We start from the raw sequence: 23286 nt of genomic DNA, 5'->3' as shown, positions 1-23286 counted from the left end.
TGTAAGTTATTATCCTGGATCCAGAACCCTAGGCTTAGTGAAAGCTGTAGTGGGATAAGCTGGAGAGGAATAAAGAAAGTTGCTGGAGACAGAGAATACAGGGTGTCACTACTCCACTTATAGAAATATAATTAAAATATTGTATTTGACACAAAACTATATTGATGTTTATTCCTTCTGTAACAGTATTTAAGATCTACTTCAGTGTTCTGGGGAGGAAGCCTTGCCTGTCTGAGGAGCTAGCTTTAGATAATAACAAATATCATGGTTACTTTCTGCAAACACAAATGACTTCTAATCACTTACCTGTTATGAATAAAATTGAATAAAGTTCTATTTCGCACGTCACTTCCGCTTTTAACGCCGTCGGGGTCAAATGAGTGACTTAATGATACTCTACATTTTAAATATTTTACTCTGGAAATCAGCTAATTCATTCTAAAGGTGGGGTATTTTATGTAATACTATCCAAAAAACTGATTTATTCACAAATGTGGCCTTAAAAAGTTGTATGAAATGATTGGTTTACTTTGTCATGTGATCATGGTAACCCGGAAGCAATCCAAGTTTTTAACCAGTCACAGCCATTCATTCACTGTAGCTCGTCGGGCATACTGACAGGTAGCTGCGTATAATATTTTCTTAATTTCAACGTTACTGATAACGTTTTTTGCATATTGATCGATAGAAACAATAATAGTTAAACCAGGTGTCGGCTCTGAGTAGTTTTGTGTAACCTAACGCTCTTGTCATCACTTTTAACGAGTTTATGACAAGTGTCCTCGCCACCGGCACCAGGCAATAGTGGCACACAGTGCTAGCTAGCCGTAGCTGCTAACGTTGAGGTGTGTTCAGCTGCCTCATAAATATACCACTGTGGTTAAGACAGCTCTGTCAACTGCGACAACAATTGAGTGTTCGCATTTACTTAATTTGAATCCAAGACGGCCACTTTACCTTGTAGCACCACTGACAGTTGTCAGGGCAACAACACTGCTGACAGCTGGAGTTTGCGTGTTAGCCATGTAGCTAACTTATAGTAGGGCGTTGGTTTAGGATTATTACTGCTCAAAACGTTTAGAACCATTGTTGATATCTTTGTTTTGTTTTATGTTAATAGGTAGTGTCGTTTTCGCTGAGACAGTTGCATTTCCCTCCCCTTCCCCTCCCAGCATGGCCGCAGATTTGATGGAGATTGACGACTCTCTTTACAGGCAAGTTCATCGTTTCACTGCACATCACAGGCTACGCTACTCTACTGCACCATTAACTTGAAAGCACAGATGACGTCGCATGGAAGTCGGCACATAAACTGGTTCAATCAGTGCAGTTATTGTGCTGGGTAATCTTCACTTTCCTTTTTTGATTTCTCTGTCATATTCACTTCCTCTTGTCTCTCCAGCCGCCAGCGATATGTACTTGGAGACAGTGCCATGCACCAGATGGCCCAGTCCTCAGTTTTTCTCAGTGGAATGGGAGGACTGGGAATAGAGATAGGTATGCAAAAAAATTGTTTTTATTGCAGCATGTATAATATTCAATGCCATAGTCATATAATACTAAACAAGTACTCTTTTGGTATTGCAGCAAAGAATATCGTCCTGGCTGGTGTGAAGGTAGGCGCTCTCTTTTAGTATTATGATTGAACAGCAATGTGTAATCTCCAGCAGATTGAAAATCAGACATAATGTTTGTTTGTGCACATGCAGTACCTGTTTATATGTGTGCCCTGTGCATGTGTAGGCAGTTACCCTTCATGACACCAAACAGTGTGAGACATGGGATCTTGGCTCCAACTTCTTTATTCGCAAAGAGGATGTTTTGAGCCAGAGGACGAGGTAATGCTGGAGTGCTCCACTTAACCTCTGTTACTTTTTACACTGATCAAACACTTCTCTCACTGTCCCATCATCCTGTGTTGCTGCAAAAGGGTGGAGGCAGTGTGTCCTCGGGTAGCAGAGCTGAATCCTTATGTCCATGTGGAAATGTCTTCATCAGCTCTGGATGACAACACAGATCTTAGTTTTCTCAGAAAGTACCAGGTGAGTCATTGTCTTTCAGAAAAAAAGATATGCAGAGCTCCTTCACTGTCCTTTAGTGTTCTAGATCTTTCCATATGTTGTCACCACAAGATGAATGATCGTGGGCTGTTTGCTATATATTGCACTCAAGCTTAGGTGACATTAGCACTGTTCTACAAATGTTTGTTGTCTTACTGCTCTGTCCTCTCCTGCAGTGTGTGATTTTGACTGATGCTAGATTGAGCCTACAGAAGAGAGTAAATGAGTTCTGCCACTCACAACAACCCCCTATCAGAGTAAGTCCACCTTCCTGTTATTCATTACTGACCATAACTAAACCATGTCATACCCACTGGAAACTCACAAGTGGTTTAACATGGACCAACACTTCTTGCATGTGTGTGTTAACCAAACTGTGCTGAATTTTGTTGTTGCCAGTTCATCAGCTGTGATGCATATGGCATCTGTGTGCGGGTGTTTTGTGATTTTGGAGAGGAGTTTGAGGTGTCCGATCCTACAGGAGAGGAGCCAAAAGAGATTTTCATCCAAAGCATCACTCAGGTAGTACTTGCTTTTACAATCTATTCTTCTGACAAACACACATGATGTGCATATGATTACTTCAGCATTTGTTGTTAAATGTAATTATCAGGCCCATTTGTGTGGTTGTGTCAGAAGAATAAATTTTTTTTTGCATGACATAAAATATTATTTATTTACCATTTTACTGTTCAGGATAATCCTGGGGTGGTAAACTGCATGGACAACCAACCCCATGGGCTACAGACGGGCCAGAGTGTTGTCTTCAGAGAGGTCAGCGGCATGGTGGAGCTCAATGGCACTATACGACAGGTTTCAGGTATTTTGTATACATTGTAGAAACTTGTTGTTAGCAACATTTTGACTGTGGTTTGGTTGAGACTAAAAGTGCAGATTTGATCCTGTATTGGTTTTGTAATCAAAGCTATGTTTGTTCATTTTTGTTTGTGTGTGCAGTCCTCTCCCCTCACAGTTTTGCAATAGGAGACACATCCCAACTACAACCATATGTACATGGAGGGTTTTTTGCCCTAGTGAAAACCCCTAAGACATACAAATTTGTAAGTGAAATAGTGGCCTTTTTGACCTGAAATATTACAATAGAACAAAAAAGACACAGACATGTTTTGATTGATATGTCCTGACTGTCCACTTACTATTTCAGGAAACATTAGAGCAACAGTTGTGTGATCCTCAGGTCCTGACTCCAGACTTCAGTAAACCAGAGGTGAGAGTCTCAAGCAGAATAGTTAGTAGTAGTAGTAGGTAACAGTCTGCCTGGCCAATGTCTTATTGCCGGTTGAGTACAAAACTGATGCAAGTGTGTAAACAACCCACCTTTTAGACAGCTGTCTCTCTACTGAATCGCACTCAAAAACACTTATAATGGAGCACATGTTTACACAAATCCTTCTTGGGTTTACTGAGATATTTGCCTAATAGGCTTATAAATCAGGTTAAACCAGAACACTTATAGTTTAACTTAGTGTTGGTCAGAATATTTATTATATCACTCAGTTCACAATTGTTTTTGTTTGAACTTAAGCAAGTGGTTTCCTTACCATTCTAAATCTGCCTGTCAGGCCCCTCTACAGATCCATGCAGCCATGTTGGCATTGGACAGCTTCCAGGAGCAGCACAGTAGACTTCCTAACATTGGGTAAATACTCCTGTAGCTCAGTCCAGTTCTGTACTTTGGCATTACTGTGTGTGTTTTTGTATGTTCAGACAGTGAAATGTAATGTGCTAAGTTGTGTCTGAACTGTTTTGTTTTGATGCCATCAGGTGTTTACAGGATGCTGAAGTTTTAATAAAGCTGACAGAGGAAGTAAATGCAACTCTTAAGAGCAAAGTGAGTTTTTTCTCATTTGTTTCCAATCCTTACCATTTCATTATCTTCAAGTTGTATATACAGATGATTGAATACTAACATTACAATAACACTTAACACTAACGCCCTGTCTTTTTCTTTACTCTTTCTTCTGCCTCCCAGACTCCTGTGAATGCTGAGCTGGTGCGCTGCCTTTCGAGGACAGCAAGGGGAACTCTTCCTCCGTTAGCAGCAGCTGTCGGAGGTCTGGCCAGTCAGGAAGTTTTAAAGGCTATCACAGGGAAGTTTGCTCCTCTGCAGCAATGGGTGGGTTAATACATTTTTTAAATAAATTATTTAAACTCTTGATCTTCTTTGATGGACTGATTTTGTAGCTTATTCTACATCTTAACTGTTGGTTTCATTCTTATGTTTAGTTATATCTTGATGCAATCGAGGTAGTCAGGCCACTTCAGTCTCTTTCTGCTGAGGAGTTTGTCCCTAGAGGCGATCGATACGATGGATTAAGAGCTTGCATTGGTGAATCAATGTGTCATGAACTGCACAAGCTCAGGGTCTTTATGGTAAGATTGTGAATTTTCTCAGCATATTTAAGAGCATTAATGCCAGCTTACTTCTAAATGACTGCAACATTGTTTTCTCTCTCAGGTTGGCTGTGGTGCCATCGGCTGTGAGATGCTAAAAAACTTTGCCCTGCTTGGGGTGGGACTGGCTAGAAGCTCAGGAGAGGTGGGAGTTCTGTTTTTCCTCGGTCTTACCTAATTTTCTTTATATATGTATTCACATCGTTGTTGATATCTCTCAGGTGTGCATCACAGACCCAGACCTCATTGAAAAGTCTAACCTTAACAGACAGTTCCTCTTCAGACCACATCATATACAGGTGAGTAGATACTCACTGCTTTGCAGGTCCGGCTTTTGTATTGACAGAGGTCAGCATATACACTAGTTTCTCTCTGTTTCAGAAACCCAAAAGTACCACTGCAGCAGAAGCCACTTGTGATATCAACCCTGACCTGCAGGTGGATGCTCACCTCAACAAGGTGTGTCCAGCTACTGAGAGCATCTACAATGACCTCTTCTACTCCCGCCTGAACCTGGTTGTCACTGCGCTGGACAATGTAGAGGCTCGAAGATATGTGGACAGGTTGGTGTCAACTGTAGATCTACAACTAATTTGACTAAATTAATCTCATTATATCATTTCTCACAGCACAATTCCAGACGTTTCAAATATTTCATCCTGACATAGGTGTTTATGTCATTTCTAGCCGCTGTGTATCCAATCAGAGACCTCTCCTGGACTCTGGCACCATGGGAACTAAAGGACACACTGAAATCATTGTGCCAAGCTTGACAGAGTCTTACAACAGCCATGTGGGTTCATAAAGATTTATGGCCATGTCTGTTTTTTATTTTAGCCAGCGCCATTTTTAACTAGCTTTTTTCATTTTCCTCCCAGAGGGACCCCCCAGAAGAGGAGATCCCATTCTGCACTCTCAAGTCTTTTCCTTCTGTTATAGAGCACACCATCCAATGGGCCAGAGATAAGGTTAACAGCGTTTTTTTCTGTTTCATCTGATCATTGTCCTCATTTCAGAGGATCTGGAAGTTTGCTCACTGTTTCTTTTCTCTGGTTGTCTAGTTTGAGAATGCTTTTGTCCACAAACCCTCCATGTATAACTCATTCTGGCAGACCCACTCTTCAGCTGAAGTAGTGCTTCAAGTAAGACACTGTTGTTGCTTTTTAACAGTTTTTGGTTTTCTGCTCTTGCTTTGGCATAGTTTTTTTAAAGCATGCATTTCAAACTGATATTTTTAGTGTTCTATATAAAGCCATCCTAGCAGTAGGTTATCTACTAAAACAATGTTTCTAAAAACAAGTTCTATGTATGTGTATATATAGCGGATTCAGGCAGGGGAAAGTCTGGAGGGGTCATTCCAAGTTATTAAGCTGCTGAGCAGACGGCCGAGTCAGTGGGAACAGTGCATCGCTATTGCCCGTCTGAAATTTGAAAAGTATTTCAGAAGAAAGGTAATCACTTGTCACCTCAACATGCATATTTATACCACATTGATAATATTCACATAGGTGGTCATGTTACGTGATTACAATTAACATTAACATTAAGATTAACTTTATTAATCCCTGCAGGCTCTACAACTGTTGCACTCTTTCCCCCTGGACACAAGGTTAAAGGATGGAAGTAAGTTAGAATATAATACACATAACCAAAGTAAAACTTAAGCTTGATGAAAGATCTTTATTAAAATGTCTCACTTCTTTTAGGTTTGTTTTGGCAGTCTCCGAAAAGACCTCCCGCACCTATTGAATTTGACTTGAATGACTCTATGTGAGAATTCTCTTATATTATTTTTTTAAGCCTTTCTTGTTTGTATTTTTTCATGTCTAAAGTTTGCTAAAACCTCCTCTTTTCCCATCAGGCACTTCACTTTTGTTGTCAGTACTGCCCGGCTCTTTGCAGGGATTTACAACATCCCGTACTCAGAACAGGTTAGACATGTACACTCATGTATGGACTCTCAAACACACATGTTCACAGACTGACTGGGCATTTTTGTGTATCAGGATGTTTCTGAAGAGGTAGTCACCAGGATTCTTGCAGGTGTCAAGATTCCTGAGTACAGACCCTCTCAGAAGGTATGCTTAAAAATGGATCTGGCCTTTGTTGTATGTCTAAGTAGGTTTAAAAGAATCTTAATCTTGGTGGCTGGATTTGTTGTAGTGCATAGAGACGGATGAGTCGGCAAAGAAACCTGATCACATGAAGATCCCTGTAAGCAGTGAGGAGGAGAGGGAAGCAATGGCACAGCTGGAGCAGGCCATTGCAACTGACAGGGTCACACCAGGTATACAAACAAAAGCAACAGAGCGTTACATCAACAAACACATTTTTGTAAATGGGAGTAGTGGATTCAGTGTGTTCTTTTACGTGCCCACTGTAGAGTGGTTACAGATGAGTCCCCTTCAGTTTGAAAAAGATGATGACAGCAATGGTCACATGGATTTCGTCATGTCTGCATCTGCTATCAGAGCCAGAATGTACTCCATTGAACCAGCTGACAGGTTTAAGACCAAACGCATTGCCGGCAAGATTATCCCTGCTATTGCCACAGCAACAGCAGCTGTTGCTGGACTGGTGAGAACATCATTATTCCTTTAAGGACTGATATTAAACAAGTCAGCAAGTTGTGACTTCTATCAATTTATTAATCATTGTAGCAAAATTAATATTAGTATTTTATTTTGGTTGTTATAATTTTAATATACTCAGGTGGCCCTGGAGCTGATCAAGGTGGTTGGAGGCTACTCATTTGAGTCTTTCAAAAACTGCTTCTTCAACTTGGCCATTCCTGTATTTGTGCTAACTGAGCCTGCCCCGGTTAAGCAGACACTCATCAGGTAGGATGATCCTGTTCTTTTGTGCCTCAGAAGAAATTGTGTCCATCATTTTCTGTTTCATATTGTGTGCTAAGCTGCAAAGTTTCATTATAAGAAAGAACACAAATTGCATGTTTCATCATCACCGCACTGCCACCTAGTGACAGCTCCATGGCATCTTTCCCAGGAACAACATCTACTTCTCCATCTGGGACTGTTGGACCATCTTCGGCCATGAGGACTTCACTCTCTCTGACTTCATGAATGCAGTGAGGGTGAGAAACATTTGCTCACAATAATCAGTGCTACAGTAATAGTTCATGCGTATTCTTCTCGTATTCATATTTTGTCTTGGTTGTGGTATTTCAGGAAAAGTACGGCATTGAACCTACTATGGTCGTCCACGGTGTGAAGATGCTGTACGTGCCTGTTATGCCCGGACACTCGAAGAGACTGAAGCTAACGTGAGTGCTTTACTTGGGATTTTATTTTTGTGATGCTCAGAGAAAAGCATCTCTTGATGTGTAGGGAATATGTAGGAGTCAGTGAGACTCAGCAGATCAATAGGATCAAAGCCATAAATAAAGACAAATGACCCTTCCATTACACCTGTCACATCCTAAACAGCTAACTTTGGCTCTAACTTTCCTCAGAATGCAGAAGCTAATCAAGCCATCAGTGGATCGACGCTATGTTGACCTCACTGTATCATTTGCCCCAGAGGCAGACGGAGATGAGGACCTCCCTGGTCCTCCTGTCAGGTACTACTTCAGCCCTGACGGTGGAACACCCTGATACTATCCTGATGTCATCCTCAAGCCTCTTGTGTCCTTATTTCTCTTCTTTCATGTAAATTGTTATACTTCGGTAACCCATGCCAGGGCCAAGAGTTTTCCCTCAGGATGTCATCTGTTGAAAGGCAAAGCTCCTGGCACCAGTACATGCCCCTGCCCCTACCCCTTTACTTCATGGAGCAAGAAAGGCTAGTTCTTTTTGCCTCAGATCTAGCCAGTGGAACACAAGGCTGCTTAAGTAGCACTTATATAATTGTACCTGTGTACATATATTTTCTTGGTTCTGTTTTCTACTCTGGTAAAATGCACAGCTCGTCTGTGTGAATGCCTTAATTGATTAATAACCTTTTTTCTGTTTGTGGCAGTGAGTCTGACTAAAAACTATGTTTACAGAAACCTGCATACTCCCAACACACAGCCCAGTTTTTGCCCAGTTCATTTTTGTTTTAACTCTGTTGGACTCAAAAGGGAATGTGAATATTGGTGTAACCCAGATTTGTAATGAGTGGACATCACAATATCATCCTATTCTCTTTTGAGTCTTGTCTTTGGCTTTGACAGTTGTTAGGCACAGGGTTTGAACAGTTGTCGTCAATCTTCCCTTATAGACAATTTAGGCCAATATTTGCATTCATTAAAGGTGCAACATGTCAGTAAACCAAACCACCAAAGATACTGATTATCATTGTGTCTGCAGATGTCTCCTTTCTGATCACTTTGACAGCATCATAAAAACACATTTATATCACAAAGGATGGATGATATCAGCCAGACGGTTCAGAGCAAGAAACAGCTGCAGCGATTTGATGTGATTTGTTGGTGCACGTTAACAAAAATCCATTTTATGTGCATGAAACGATGCAGGTGATGTGTGGTGCACTTAACAATATGGGCAAAACCACCTACTGTAATTGTAGCTGATAGTCTTACCTACTTTGTTAAATACTTCTTAGGTATAATGGCACCAATGTCACAAACTGTCCTTCATTTGATTATTAGCATGGGTTGATGGACTGTTTCATACATAGAAAAGCCTTATTTTGACAGAACTACAACATCTGGGATCACACTTCTAAAAACATTTGTTTTAAAAGAAAAAAACTTTGCTGTTCATGATTTGTTTGTTTATGGATGTATGTCTGTGACATGTATTTATTTACTTGTTACTGTTTTATTTGTGTCAAACTGAGCCTGTGTTGATGAGCTCTATTGAGTCATGTTGCACTGGTCAACTGTTAATCAATACCGAACAAGTCATTCATAGAAGTGTTTATTATCTAGGTATATAATTCACCATCCCATGTAGTTCCAAAGATTGTGAAATAAGGGTCTGCACTGGCTTATATTAGCAATACTGCCAATGCAGTTTTAAATAGAACCTTTGAAAATTGAGCATTGTGTGGAGTTCATTCATCTGAAGACAAAAGGGTTATTGCGTGGCAGAGTGCCATCTAGTTCCACTATATTTGAAAGCAGAAATTTGCAACCCATGCCAACAGCGCTGCAGGCCACGGGGAAAATCTGATTTTAATTTGGGGTTGAACTGCCCTGCTTCCTTAGTTTTCATTTATTTCTGCCCAATAACAGAGGTGTTGAAGGTCTAACACATTGGCAGCACTTCTTGTGCAGTGACTTTCGTAAGTGTACCACAAAACAGTGTTAAGTGACAATGATGATCTTGTGGCTCAACTGATGGTCCAATAAAATGTGAGAATCAGGATGTCCTCAAGATTAAAACTGTTGAGTCTTTCTTTCTTTCTGTCTTTTACTACAATTTCCCCACCTATTAAAGACCATATGTTTTCAGTTTATTACAGCACATTAATCATCACATACATAAAATGACAAAATCTATCACATTGTACACTTCATTACAAAGTCATAGTAGCCTACAGGTTTTGTGACTCATTTCATTATAGACAGTATAGAAATTAAAAAACTTTTTTAGTGTATCTACAGAGGATTGAGGAAAAAGTGCATTGTATTAACCTTAAAACATTCACTTTACAGATCTAGGTCCAGCAGGTTCCCCCAGCTGGGTCCCACTTTGACTTTGGCCTTTAGCTTTACATACAGTTTGACGGCTGACTCCATCTCCCTCTTAACTGTCTGTGCAACCTGACAGAAGGAAAGATCAGAATGAGAAAGGTTCCTTCAACAGCTGCAAATGCACCTAAATCATGCAAACACATACATTTACATAAATTAACAGCCTTAATGGCAATTCTCATACCTGTATGAGGTCTTCTTCTGTGGTTTCATAAATAAGTTCATCATGTAACTGCAGGACAAAGTAGGCTCCTCTCAGATGAGATGTGGCTCTGTGCTGATGTTGGACTGACATGATTGCACATGTGATTAATTAACTGTCTGTGATGTGTCATATATCTGTCTGCATGTGAAAGAAGATATTTTATTCACCAGAGTGTGTGTGCTGGTGAGACAAAGGAGCTGCAGGAAACATTTTTCGTAGCTGCTTTTGGATGTTCACAGTGGCGAGTTTAACAATGTCAGCAGCTGAACCCTGGACAGTTGTGTTCACTGCCTGTCGCTCTGCCTGTATGAGAAAGATGGACAGAAAGCTTTAAACATGGATGATTACAGATCCTGGCATACAGTGTAAGCACTGCTGAATGGTTATGCCTACATGTGCTTTGACATGTGAGTTGGTGCTTGTAATTCCTGCTAAGTATCTTCTGCGGCCCATCAGCGTCTGAACGTATCCGTCCTTCACACAGTTTTTCACAGTCTGTTTAAGAAAAGCATTGATCCCTGAAACGTAAACAGACATGGATCCTTTCAAAATGACAGTATTTCACAGGTCAGTGGTTTCTGTTTACCTCCGGCACAATTGCATGTGAAAGAACACGATTGGCCATGGTTTACTGCACTGCATCAGTCCAGGTGTTAGCCTATGTGCTGCTAGTTGAGCCAAAAAGTTATTATTATTATTATTAATATTATTATTAATAAATATTAAGAGCTTTACATGTGTCTGGGGTGTTATATTTTGTCCTCTTTATGCAAGAAAAAGGGAACTTTTACCCATTAATGTCTTCAAGACAGTTCCTGTGTGTGTTTCAACCAATATTACATTGTTTAACTGTGAGACCTGACCTAAGTTAATTGTTCAAGCTATTCACGCTACCTTGTTAGCGAGTCCTGAGTCCTGATCACTTGCAGTTTGTGGCTCTAGCCAGAAATACTCAAGACTTGCTGAATACCTTTGTATCGGTCTTTGAAACTCTCGATGTAGCAGGCTGCATCATTCTCCTCTACTCCCATTTGCTCCCCCAGAGACTTGGCTCCCATGCCATAGATAATACCATAGCAGATCTGCAAAACAAGTACGCCCTGGTGAGCATACTGGTGGGAATCCATGCATGTCCATGTTATCTCCTCTTTTCTGCCTGGTTCTACCTGTTTTGCCTGTTGTCTGAGGTTGTCATTCACAGACTCTGGGTCAACACTTTTCCACTCTGCAGCGATGCAGCGGAACACGTCTGTTCCCCCATTTAGCACCTTGTGAACACACAGTTTCAGGTAGTTCAATTTATTTATTGGTAGACATATATATATATATATATATATATATATATATATATATATATATATATATATATATATATATATGTATAAATAAACATGTTTTCTTGTTAGGTTACTGACCTGCAGGAGCCGCTGATCCTTTGAGAGATGAGCCAGAACTCTCAGTTCCAACTGGGAGTAATCAGCTGCTAAAATCATTCCACCTACATTTCAAAACAGAGAGAGCAGTCTGACACAAAGCTGTGGGCAGAATATCTGACCGCACATCATAAAACAACATAATCAACGCAGTAACCTGAAAAAGGAACAAAAGCGTGTCTCATGCTGACAGAGAAGGCCGGGCCCTGTTCTGCAGGTCCGGCTGTAACTGAGGGTGCCACAGAGTGTCTCTTCTTGCTGTAACAGTAAGAATGTCATCATATCCTTCCTGTCCACTTTTATTTATTATTTATTTATGGACACAAAGAACATAAGTTTTGACCTACCTTGATTTGGTGGCCCTGTGGCAGCCATCTTGTGAAGGCGGGCTCTCACCCACCATTGTGGGCATGTTAATCTCAAAGTCTTTGGGGACATTCTGGATGTTGGGCTCAGTGAAGCTCACTCTACCTAAACACAGAATGAGCTGGCTCATTGTATACTTGATTGAAATGTGTCTACATGTAATACTCTGTAATAAAGATGGTGTATTAGTGTATGTGTGTGTTTCACCTGTAGCTGTGTGTGTCTGGGCGATGGGGTATATTCTGTCCATCTTTAGTGTAAGGTGATATTGCTTCTCCCTCTGAAGGGGAAACACTACTTTAGTCAAGGCATTAGTGATGCGACGCCACTCCAGGATCACACCTGGCAATGGGTGTAGAGGGCGAAGCTTCTCAAGAACATCCTGTGGATGATGTGGGAATCAAAATCATTTAGTTAGATCGAACGCTGGTGTGTAAACAAGGCACATGATATGATTAGCAATAAAGGTTGAATTAAAATCTTTTAAACTAACCTTGGTTGTGCTGAACTGCTTTCCTAGTCGGACTCTGCCACCGCCTCTCCTGGTGTAGCCCAGAGTCTTCTTACTTTTTGTTCCACCTACATCACCATTTGGGGGCAGGTGGAGCTCTAGAAACAGCACCTACAGCATTCATCAGAACACACATACGTTTTAAAATACTAAGTGTTTGTATATTTGAAAAAAATATGGCTGAAATAGAAGAGAAGTGTCCAAACCTGTGCTATGTCATCAATGCTGGTGAGGGAGAAGCTGTGTCCAGCCAGGCTGTATGCTTCAGATTCCAGTGCTGACAGCTTAGCTTGCATCACATGTTTTTGTCGCTCGCACTCTTCAACACTGAACCCGACTCCATTCAGCTCCAACAGGGCCAAGCATACTTGTGAAGGCATCTCTATTCTCCTGAATGTATCTAACATATATAAATGACAATGTTAAAATACTGTCTAAATATCTCATTGTCAGCATAGATCTGTTAGGTGTGTTACCCAGTGTGCCGTCTTTTTCCAGCATGCCAGTGAGATGGTTCATGACTGCATGGATGAGCACACTCTTGGTTGCTGCCCTTACACGAGGACAGTGTGAATGAGCATTCCCAAGTCCATCCAGAAGAGGTAACTCTTCAGGGCAGTAGACAGTCACCATGTTGGGTAGAGTCCTCTCCTCACTGCCAGGGTCCACCAGCCAGCATGCAACCTATGGTCAACATAACCAGTCACAGCAGCAGAGAAAGATAAAACTTTAGACCAATGCTCTTTACTTTTTTTTCAGCTTGTGACGGTCAGCAGGGACTAAATTAACTAAATGCCTGTTTCCATTTTGTTTAAAAAAAAAATTATGTAAATCTGTGTTGTCTCACCTTGGGGTCTTCACAGTGTCCCTCCAAGCTAATGCCGCAGCTCAGCATTAGAGTCTTGTACACCGGGATGAGGTCATAGACGACCACCACACAGACCTTATGATCAACTGACTCTCTGCTCAGACAGGCCTTGATGTGATGCAGCCTCTCGCTTACTGACAAATCCTCATCCAGTGGAGGGGGAGCCAGACTAGCGCTCAGACCTGAGAGATAACAGACAGACAGGGTTAGCCAAGAACCACTAAGGAGTGTTTTTGTGCAACCACCATTGCATGTGCATGTTTCAGTACCTTTTCTCTGCTCTTGCTGCAGAGATATATAGTATGCATCTCTTGCTCCCCAACAGACAGACAGTCCAATCAACACAAGTCCTTCACTATTCCTGACAGTAAAACCATCAGGCATGTTGGGCTTCTGAAGAGCTGCTGACACTGCACAGAAAACGTATGAAACAAGACGTGCATTCAACAAATTCACAAATATCTGACCAACATTTGGCAACAACTAATATTATATTTCACTGTGAATTAATGAGCTTGTAGTATTTCTACATTTCTACATATTTCACCTCTCTTATGTTTCCCTCCTATTTCCCCTTCAGGCTGCTGTCTTAGCTCTCTCTTTTCACAGGCCAAAGCCATCGAGAACCGTTTCTTTGTTTTCCACTCTTTAACGAAAGTGTCAAAGAGGTGCCTGTCGCTTGCCACATCTATGATGGAAAAGGTCCCAGAGTTGCTAGAGCAGAGTGATGCATCCTGAGAGAGCTGGAGAGTGAAGCCTACATGAGTCAAGGGCGATTCAGCATCAGAGAGCCGCTGTGGCTGAGGGGAGGGTGGAGCTTCTCTGGGAGGATTGAGGTTTGGGGTTGTTTGTAACAAAGCTTTGTTTTTTGAATTTGAACACTCAGGTTTAATTTTTGGTTCCCGTCCAACATAACATTTGAGGTTGTAATCAGTTGTAGATTTTAACTGTTTATGATCAGAGGCAGACGTGACCTTTGATAGATGATTAGTGGAGACTGAGTGAGGTTTAGGACGTTTTGAGATCGTTGATGCCATGAGAGGTGACTGGAGAGTTGACGCTGTCAGTTTAACTCTTGGCGTGACAGGTGTTGTTTCTTGAGTTGGTGGAATGAGGTCACCAGCAGAGCCCGGTCTCTCTGTTGCATTCTCATCGTCATGTGAGGGTTGTACCGTTGGAGAGTTAAACTCAGCAGCAGCAGGTTGCTGTAACTTTCCTCTTTTTGTGCCCCCTTGTATTTGTGCTGCTGTGTGAGGCTGAGTGGCTATGAGGTCTCCGGCTGCGTTTTCCCAGGTCTGGTCAGACATACTAGGCCAGCGGTCAAAGATGTCTTGTAAACCAGGACTGCAATAAAAAGCACTTTCAGGTATGCTTTGAACATTTGGACGTTTAAAACCAACATCGTCTGGTTGTACTTCTCCCTCTTTTGTGTGGCCTTGCATATAAACAGCTTTATCCCTATCGCCCTCATTACCAGTTGCAGCAGTAAACTGTGGCTGCACATGACAGGGTTCGGGGTTTAGAACATGGTCTGTGTTTGGTTGCTGTTTTTCACTTCTCTCTGTGTGTCTCAACAAACTCTGCCTCTCCAAAAACTGTTCTCCGACCAACAGTGAGTCACCCCACTCTGAGAGGTTAAAGAAGGACTCGCCCCATTGGATCGCCTCCTGCTGTTCCGCTTCCTGGTTGGCAAGAAGCTCGCTGCGTCGCCTCTCTGGTGTTAATGGTGGAGGGTGCTCCTCTCTGACTTCCTGCCTGGCAGATTCCTCTTCTTCTTCTGATTGGTCAGAGTTCTGGTGTGGGCTCAGACCTGCCAGCAGAGGGCTGTCATACAGGCTGTCGAACAGAAAGCTGCTGCTTCTGTTCAGACTCACAGAAGCGGCCTGGTTCACTTGGGGAGGCAGATTATTACAGCCACCTTCATCATTTTCCACATCTTCATCCCCTTTACATGAACTGGGGGAAATCTGTAAAAACATTGTAACTTTAGATTTAGAAAAACACAAATACACAAACAAATCATGGTGAATCCAGTCACTTACCTGGTGGCTGGTGTTGAGGATGAGCTCCATCTGGCTATCTGTAAGAGAAATATCGAATCCTGGAGATGTTTTTTCAAGACCGTGACTTCTCTCACCTACGTTCTCAATAGCTGCTATTTTCTCACCACTTTTCTTTTTATTTTCTATCAACGCATTGATCCCTCTGTCACCTCCATCTTTGTATTGATATGTCTGCTGGATGATGATTCTTTCTGTCTGAGAGTCCAGTTCAAAGCTTTCACCAAAACTCTCCTCTCCTATTTTAATGCCTTCCTTAGCATTCTCGTCTGCCTTATCTCCTGTGTACAGGTCAGGAGATGAAAACGCATCTGCCTCTTTGTTATCTATCCTTCTTCGCTTGGCCTCAGGAGAGACAGCAAGAGGAAAGTCTATATTTGTATTTGCAGGTTCTGAAAAAGTTGTAGACGCCTGACCTGCAGGGACTGAATTCTGGGCTGAAGAATCTGCTGTGGGTTTAGGATGTGGTATCTGTGCTGCTTCTGCGTCAGCCTGTAAGCCTGTGTCAGTTTGTATGGAGTGGAGGACTTTGCGTAAGGCTCTTGAGTGCTTCAGTCTGTCTGGCTGCACAGGCGAGGCAGTTAGTCCTGTGATGCCATCTCCTTTTACCGTCCTTGTGGAAACCTTTTCTATCCGGGACATCGGGGCCCTGAAGCGTGGCAGCGGCTTTGGCGAAGGTGAGGGTTGTGGCTGTGGTAGCAGTTGAGGCAGTGGACTGGATACAAGCTCAGCCAGTTCCTGTGTTAGGCTCCGTTCAGGCCGACTCACTTGGTGATCCTCTGCTCTGACAGTCTTATTTGTCTCTTCTTCCTCTGGCACTGTGGTCTCTTGTTTTCTCTTTTTCATATCGTTTTCTGTGTCACGTGCTGCTGATTTATTAGTCTCTGCATTTCTTGATTCTTCTTCTCTTTGTGCTAAAACTTCACCAGCTGTTTGCCTGATTTCATTTTCCTTTCTTTCCTCCAATATTCTTTGCACCACCTCTGGTTCACTGTTCCTTTGTTTTATTCTGCCTTCTACTTCTTTCCCACCATCCCTTTCCTGCTCCTTTTTCCTCTCACTTTTCAAATCCTTCTTTCCCTCCTTTTTACTTTCACATGTAACCCCATTCTTGATCTGCTTCTCCGTTTGATTTCCTTTTATGTTGTTTGTTTGTGCTTTAAGTGAGCTCACACATGGGGCAATTGAGGTGCCCGAGTCCCTACTGTGATGGTCACTGGGACTGCCTTCAGTAGGCGGCTGTGGAGGAAGCGTTGCTGGATCCCATCGAACTCCCAACTGGGCTAGGTCCTCTTGAAGGAGGCGCCTCGCCTCAGACACGATCTCAATGGCTGCCTCCTGTTCCGTCAGAGCCCGTCCACCTGTGACCCAGACACAGCGGAGGTTTCGTCTCTCTGCTGCCTCCATCTCACTCTCATCCACTGCACGCTTGGAGCTGATAAAGACAAACAATATAGACCTTATAGTAACTAAGAGTGCAATGCATTTCTGACTTTTTCAAAATAATACCTGCTAATTGTCATCACCTTACAAGTAAATTATAATTTGTGTATTTTTTAAAATGATCTATAGATATAGGTTTATTTCACATCAGTCATCACTTGGTCACAGGACATAAAAACTATTGAAAAAATATTGATGTTTCCAGTAAAAGTGCATTTAAAAAATGTATTTTCTTCCATAAATAAAATGTAGAAGAGGTCCTGAAATCACTTTGAAGTCACTTGCCACACCACCATGCCAATTCGGTGTGGTGATGCAGGATACTCATTTGAGCATAAAGCATATCCAAGAGTTTGAATCAAGGAACTCATGGATTTTATTTTTGAAGGTGTTTCGCCACTCCCCCAAGCAGCCTTCAGAAACAATAAATCCATGAGGCTAGTTGCCCAGAGTTAAACTCTGTAATGTACTCTGTGTATGTTTAATGTAATGGAACCTACCGGTACATGTACCAACCTCTTAAATGGCACTGCATTCCGCAAGGCTTTCTCTACATCAGCTACAGTAGCCCTGGCTAGTTCTGCAACAGTACAGAGTCCTTGGGCATAGAGTGTTCTGGCACGTGTAGCATTCAAAAGGGAAACCCTGACTAGGTCGACCAACTCCCTCTGGACTCCAAAGCTCAGCCTGGTCTGGTACTGAGACAAAAGCAGCTCCATGTTGTGCCAGCCAAGACGCTTGCAGAAAACCATTACCATACCTGAGGAGATGATAAAAAAAGGTGTGAGATTGTAATCTAAAGTACTAAAAAGTTGTTTTTTTTCCCATGTAAACAATTATACATCTAAAGTATATCAACATATGCAGCACCTGCATATGTGGAGGCTGACTGCTGGAGAGACTGTAACTGCCCACGATTACAGTTGTATTTGGAGGCAACAGCTCCCAAAGGAACCTCATTCACCAGATCCTGTAGCACAAGAGTGGTAAAAAACCTAAGGAGAGATTAAAAAGAGAAGATGTGAATGACAAAGGATCTTATCTAACCTCCTTCTAGTGGTTTTTGTTGTATCTCTCCTCTGAGTCAGCATTTATCCAAGGGGCTACAATGAGATGCTGCTTGCACATCCACATTCATAAAGACATGAATGTAATTCAGCATTAAAACGTAATTTAATAATAAATGCTGGCATATTTGCTGTTAATTATAGCTACATTTACTACATTATAGCAGGTCTTTTTACAATTATAGTGCACATTGATGTTCATATACTGTAGCTTGTGAAGTACACACTACAAGCTACAAATACTGTATGCATGTTACCGTTTATGAATTGCCATCTGCCTGTGCTGCTTCTCTGTCTTGGCAACCAGTTTGCCGCTGACAGATCGTGCCAGAAAACCTTCCTGGATGCCGACCAGCTCCGCCACTCTTTTCATCGATGACGGCAGCTGCTCCCACAGACAGAAGAACTGATACCAATCTATGGTGGTCCACTCCGCATATAACGGTGTGATCTGAGGAGAATCCGGATACAACATTTAGAATATTGATGCATTTAAGGACTTGTTAAGATGTATGATTCCCAGAGAAGGTACTTCACTACTAGGTATGCATTGGCATGATTAAGCATGCACAGAGGTAATAATGTGTACCAGATAAAGAATGTGCAGATCATTTTCCAGTACAAAGCCCTTCATGGCCCGCTGGAGATCTGCAAATATTCCCAAAGCCTCAGGAGGAGAGAGGGAGGATGAAAGGGTGGCAGCACCGAGCTGGGTCGAACGGTACCGCTCATCTGAATGAGCAGAGACAGTGGACGATGAACATTAATTAATGTAAATGTGAGGAAGCAACGTGTAATAATGTAAGAAAAATATAGAATGAACAATTCCGTTAAGCAGAGCATTATTACATTACTGGCAGTCTATTCATTATGTAGCACTGATCTCAAGAAAAGGATGAATATGGCAGATAATAAGAAAGGACAACCTTCTCCATCTCTCTGGATATTAATGAATTCATTCTCCATCAGCCATTCAACACAGGCTTCAATAGATCCTTTGTTGGTCTCTTCATTTGATTCTTTTTTGTGGTCACATTTCAAGCTGGCTGCCAGAAGTGAGCATGAAGCATACAATCTCACATCCTGTGGAGTGCTGGCTACTCCGCCCACAATTATCTGAGTCAGAATGCACACAATAAGGGACATCGAACAATAACAGACATCTTGATACAGCATTTTTTTCACAGTATAAAGCGAACAGTGCTGACCATTCAATGACTACTGTATAAGTAGGAATGCAACTAATCTCTACTGCTTAATTATAAATGATTCATACCTCCAGAATGGCTCGCAACATGCTTGTTGTGACGCCTTCACCTTCCCTTCTCACCAGGCAGCTTTTGATTGGCTGGAGAGCCCCCTTAAGGAGACTAATACCTTTCTGACGCTCTGCTTGTTTACACACAAGCACACTTTCACCTAGATAGGAGGAACATTTTTTATTTATTATATTAACTCTAACCAATTTTCAAGTAAAACTCTAAAAAAAGTCGTTCTTCCTTCCATACCTGTGGTGTCCACTCCTTTTCTCCCGGCTCGACCAGCCATCTGTTTGTACGTGAGCGGATCCAACAAGTGTCCATTGAAAGTAGGAGTTCGAATTATGACCCTTCGAGCTGGAAGATTAACCCCTGAAGAGAGGGTAGAGGTGGCAGCCAGGACTCTGACCATGCCCTGACGAAAAGCTCCCTCCAACACATCACGCTCATCAAATGTCAGACCTGCAGTCAAACATGCCTTACTACACATACACAAAACTCATTTAGTGGTTAAATAGTTGTGATAAGTGTGTAAAGTGTTTTCACCTGCATGATGGAAAGCCACACCCCATGGCACGGTGCGCTGGAGGATGGGGTCTAAACCAGCTGGAGTTCGTCTCAACTGGGCAATGACATCCACCAGTCTGTCCTGATCCAGACACACCGGCTGAGGCTCAGCTTCTCCCTGACGATCTGAAAAACATTTGTTTTACTTCTTGTTGACACTCCGAAATACTGTATATATATTCAATGTGTGTAATATTACATATTACAATTAAATTGTACTTAAAATTGTATTTACTGTTGCACTCATTACCTATTTGTCCATCAAAAATGTTTTTGAAACTTAAGCTTCACTTCGCTCATCAGCAAAATGCAGTAAACAAAATGCATTTCACGTACCAGTATGTCTGAGGTTATAGAACGCTCTTGCGATGGTGTCTGCCAGTTTCTCACACCAGTTTTTTGACGGGCAGAACAGCAGCACAGAGTGGCCCTCTCTCACCGTCTCATAACACAAGCTCACAATGTGGTCATCGTCACCCTTTAAAATAATGCAATCATATTATTGCTATTAAGAAAGTGGTAATCAATCATGATAACTCACATCTTGGATCCTCTCGACAGTCTTGGTCCCCATTACCTTAATTTGAAGTGCAGGGGTGAACTGCCGAATCACTGAGAGGCTCTTGTCGTAGATTTCGCAGCCCACTTTGAGATGTTCCTGCAGGGGTACAGGTCTGTAGTCTGTCTGGTACAGTTCTGCACCCAACCAGCTAGCCAGGAGTGAGAGGTTTGGTAGAGTGGCACTCATACCGATTATCTGTACACCTTCAGAAAGAGATCTACAGAGAAAGAGACTAATAATGCATGTGGTAAACTTTTCAACAATGCATGTCAAGATAAACTAAAGTCCACAGACCCTGAGGTGTTATGTTTCTGTGCAATGTAGCGAATCTTGGTTAGGAGCAGTTCTAGTAGGTATCCTCTTCCAGAATCCCCAACCATATGCAACTCATCCACTACCACCATACCTGTCGGAGAGTAAATCAGTTTTCTACGACCTTAACAAAACATTGATATTTACAGTGATATGAATATAAATAAATTCATAACAGATGCATTACCTAGAAGACTCATGTTGTCCTCTTCAATAAGTCTGTTAATGAGAGAATTTGCTTTTTCTATAGTGCAAACTGCCACGTCCAGTGCTGTGAATCCTCCGGCAGCTGTGGTGCTGCCCATATACCCCTCCACGCGAACCCCTGCTTCTTCATAAACACTCTACGGTAAGAGACAGAAATGTGTTAAACTAAGAAAAATACACAAACATATTTTCACTTCCTTCCTCACCTGAAGGTAGTGCATCTTCTCTTTGGCCACAGACACAAATGGCAGAATGAAGAGAGCTTTTCTTTTGGTCTCCAACACACGTTTCAACATCAACAATTCTGACACAAGAGTTTTCCCTGCACTGGTAGGTGCTGTAAATAAAACCAGTAAAAAAATGAGCCAAACAATGAATGCTTCATGTGACTCATGGATCTTCAGTTTCTTACCAGAGTATACCAGGTTGCCTCCTTGCAGCACCTGTCCAACAGTGAGGCACTGAGCCTGCCACTCAAACATCTGAGTCACTTTGTATTTCTGGTAGCGTTCCAGGACAGGTTTCGGTAAACCCCAGCTGGATAACTGGAGCTTTTCAGCTTGATCCACTGGAGCACACAAAGCAACACCTACAGTATAAAGTAATAAATTAGTTACTAAAGAGAGAAGTCTGGTGACACAATGGACTTTACATGAGAATGTTCAGGAGACACAGTGTAGTGGTTTTTACACCTCCATCTGAATATATTCAGTTTCAGGTCCCTCATCCATAATCCTTTTAACTCAATTTTAATGTTAAAATTACTTAACAACACAGTATTATAAAGAGGTATGAACATGTGCTGTGAATGCTATTAATTCTGGTTTTCCCTGAAGCCCCACTTAACTCCTTTCATGATTTCTTGTGCTTCCAAGTTACAAGTATATTGTCTCTACTACAACTCATTTTCATTTGTCCCTAGATGGTACATCTGTTATGATGTACCAGGGATCAAGAACAAATATTTAAAAACAAAACACAAACATTAGCTTAGAGGTGTTTAGGACAGTAAAACAACTTACCTGGCTGAGGTAATGTATCACTGAGAGTGCTAATCTCCAAGCCACTGGGGACTGTGAGCACAGAGGCAGACTGATCTTGTAATGATCGCTGGAGTTTGGTCCTCTTTATAGCTGCTGCAAGACGAGTGGGACTGAACAAGATGTAGTCACTGGACACGTCCAGAGGTGAACCAGCCTTCTCACTTGATCCACTTTTGTGTTTGGCACAAAGAGAACTCTTTCTTCTGGAGCTGCCTGCTTGCTGGCTATTTTGCATTTCTTCACAAGGTAGAATACGGCCACAGGCAACTTTTGAATCATTATTTTCTGCACCCCTGTGAGCATGCTCCACATCCTCAGAGTATTCACTGAAGAGAAGCTTCTGAGCAAGATCTTTACAGTCAGATCTCCATCCTGGTCTCTTACAGTCTCCCTCCTGAGGATTAGGGGATCTGTTGAGTCCTCTGTCTGTAGGTTGGAGAGGTGCTCTATCCCTGATCTGTACACAGGGCTCAGAAGCATCTGGTGATGCCGGCCTGTCATGAGGATGTCTGCTTACTGTTGTTGAAGCAGTCTTAATAACAGGCTTTACAGGGTCAGCAGCATCCAGGACCTGCAGCATCTCTTCATCAAGAGCTAAAGTGGATTCTCCCAGCAGAGACACAGCTCCTCCAGCCTAAGACAATCATACAGAAATGTGTCATATACTGGATGTTGAACAAGGAGATTAATAAAAGAGAGACTCTCAGGGTGTCACACTCACCTTGCAGCTGTCTTTGCTAGCATGTTCTGATCCGTTTGCTTTGTCAGACAAGAAGCAGGATCTCTGCTGTCTGTCTTCGTCTGGTGGCTCATTATATACTTGAATGCTGTGCTCAAAATATGTCAATAAAAACATTAATCTAATCATTAAAAACACATCACTAGAAGATGTCCCTAGCTGTAATACTTATACTCATTACCTATTATATAGCATATAGTCATCAACAAAAGCTGTCACTTACCTGATTTTCTTTTTGATCTGGTGCTGACCCAGATAGATTTTCTTTTTCGGAGGACCTGAGCTGCACATCCCGGATACGCTGTACTAGTTTGGACAAACGTCTGAGTAAGTTTACTTTAATTAGCATGACATACGTTTACCTCTTCACGATGACTTACAAACTATCGCCATCAAGGCCCACACTTTTGGGTTTATTTTGGTTGCGTAGTAGTAAACAATTCTGAATTCAAAAAGGCCGCTGCATTGCCGACCCGGTGTTTCACTAAAACATTCCGGGTGGAGCAT

General features: G+C 42.0%; 2 protein-coding genes across 2 annotated transcripts; one reads left to right on the top strand and one right to left on the bottom strand.

The window, feature by feature from the left end:
- The first annotated feature begins 587 nt into the window (after positions 1-587).
- On the top strand, positions 588-9817 carry uba6 (ubiquitin like modifier activating enzyme 6). Its single transcript, XM_028413128.1, has 32 exons — positions 588-621; positions 1121-1214; positions 1403-1497; positions 1588-1616; positions 1744-1838; positions 1931-2042; positions 2237-2317; positions 2460-2582; positions 2757-2880; positions 3018-3121; positions 3226-3288; positions 3644-3720; positions 3846-3912; positions 4054-4197; positions 4308-4454; positions 4540-4620; positions 4697-4774; positions 4857-5038; positions 5163-5268; positions 5354-5443; positions 5537-5617; positions 5798-5926; positions 6047-6098; positions 6182-6245; positions 6337-6406; positions 6482-6553; positions 6639-6762; positions 6859-7052; positions 7188-7315; positions 7482-7569; positions 7664-7758; positions 7948-9817. Exons 2-32 carry the CDS (start codon positions 1174-1176, stop codon positions 8087-8089), a joined length of 3078 nt encoding a protein of 1025 aa, XP_028268929.1. The 5' UTR covers positions 588-621; positions 1121-1173; the 3' UTR covers positions 8090-9817.
- Positions 9818-10092: 275 nt separating this feature from the next.
- On the bottom strand, positions 10093-23171 carry polq (polymerase (DNA directed), theta). Its single transcript, XM_028428637.1, has 34 exons — positions 23003-23171; positions 22762-22867; positions 22020-22674; positions 21410-21586; positions 21204-21334; positions 20978-21134; positions 20773-20884; positions 20494-20695; positions 20253-20394; positions 19896-20042; positions 19599-19811; positions 19367-19509; positions 19017-19206; positions 18680-18822; positions 18348-18541; positions 17894-18018; positions 17540-17783; positions 15563-17015; positions 14068-15487; positions 13790-13930; positions 13500-13702; positions 13129-13336; positions 12859-13052; positions 12635-12763; positions 12349-12523; positions 12123-12246; positions 11933-12024; positions 11758-11840; positions 11509-11610; positions 11313-11424; positions 10736-10860; positions 10510-10645; positions 10322-10425; positions 10093-10206 (listed from the first exon to the last, which is right to left on the bottom strand). Exons 1-34 carry the CDS (start codon positions 23068-23070, stop codon positions 10093-10095), a joined length of 8064 nt encoding a protein of 2687 aa, XP_028284438.1. The 5' UTR covers positions 23071-23171.
- Positions 23172-23286: the final 115 nt, after the last annotated feature.

This window comes from Parambassis ranga, chromosome 1 (assembly GCF_900634625.1).
Source record: "Parambassis ranga chromosome 1, fParRan2.1, whole genome shotgun sequence".
NCBI lineage: Eukaryota > Metazoa > Chordata > Actinopteri > Ambassidae > Parambassis > Parambassis ranga.
The sequence above is the reverse complement of the archived record's forward strand: the minus strand, read 5'-3'. Positions and strand labels throughout refer to the sequence as shown.

What these genes read in the sequence shown, in the direction of transcription:
- uba6 (XM_028413128.1), top strand. Translation starts at nt 1,174, where the DNA reads ATGGCCGCAGATTTGATGGAGATTGACGACTCTCTTTACAG. An exon ending in CAGACTTCAGTAAACCAGAG is followed by an intron (nt 3,289 to 3,643) that starts GTGAGAGTCTCA and finishes TCTGCCTGTCAG; the next exon opens with GCCCCTCTACAGATCCATGC. An exon ending in TGGCTAGAAGCTCAGGAGAG is followed by an intron (nt 4,621 to 4,696) that starts GTGGGAGTTCTG and finishes GATATCTCTCAG; the next exon opens with GTGTGCATCACAGACCCAGA.
- polq (XM_028428637.1), bottom strand. Translation starts at nt 23,070, where the DNA reads ATGTGCAGCTCAGGTCCTCCGAAAAAGAAAATCTATCTGGGTCAGCAC. An exon ending in CCCCTGCACTTCAAATTAAG is followed by an intron (nt 20,395 to 20,493) that starts GTAATGGGGACC and finishes ATTATTTTAAAG; the next exon opens with GGTGACGATGACCACATTGT. An exon ending in GGAAAAAGACGGCACACTGG is followed by an intron (nt 13,053 to 13,128) that starts GTAACACACCTA and finishes TATATATGTTAG; the next exon opens with ATACATTCAGGAGAATAGAG.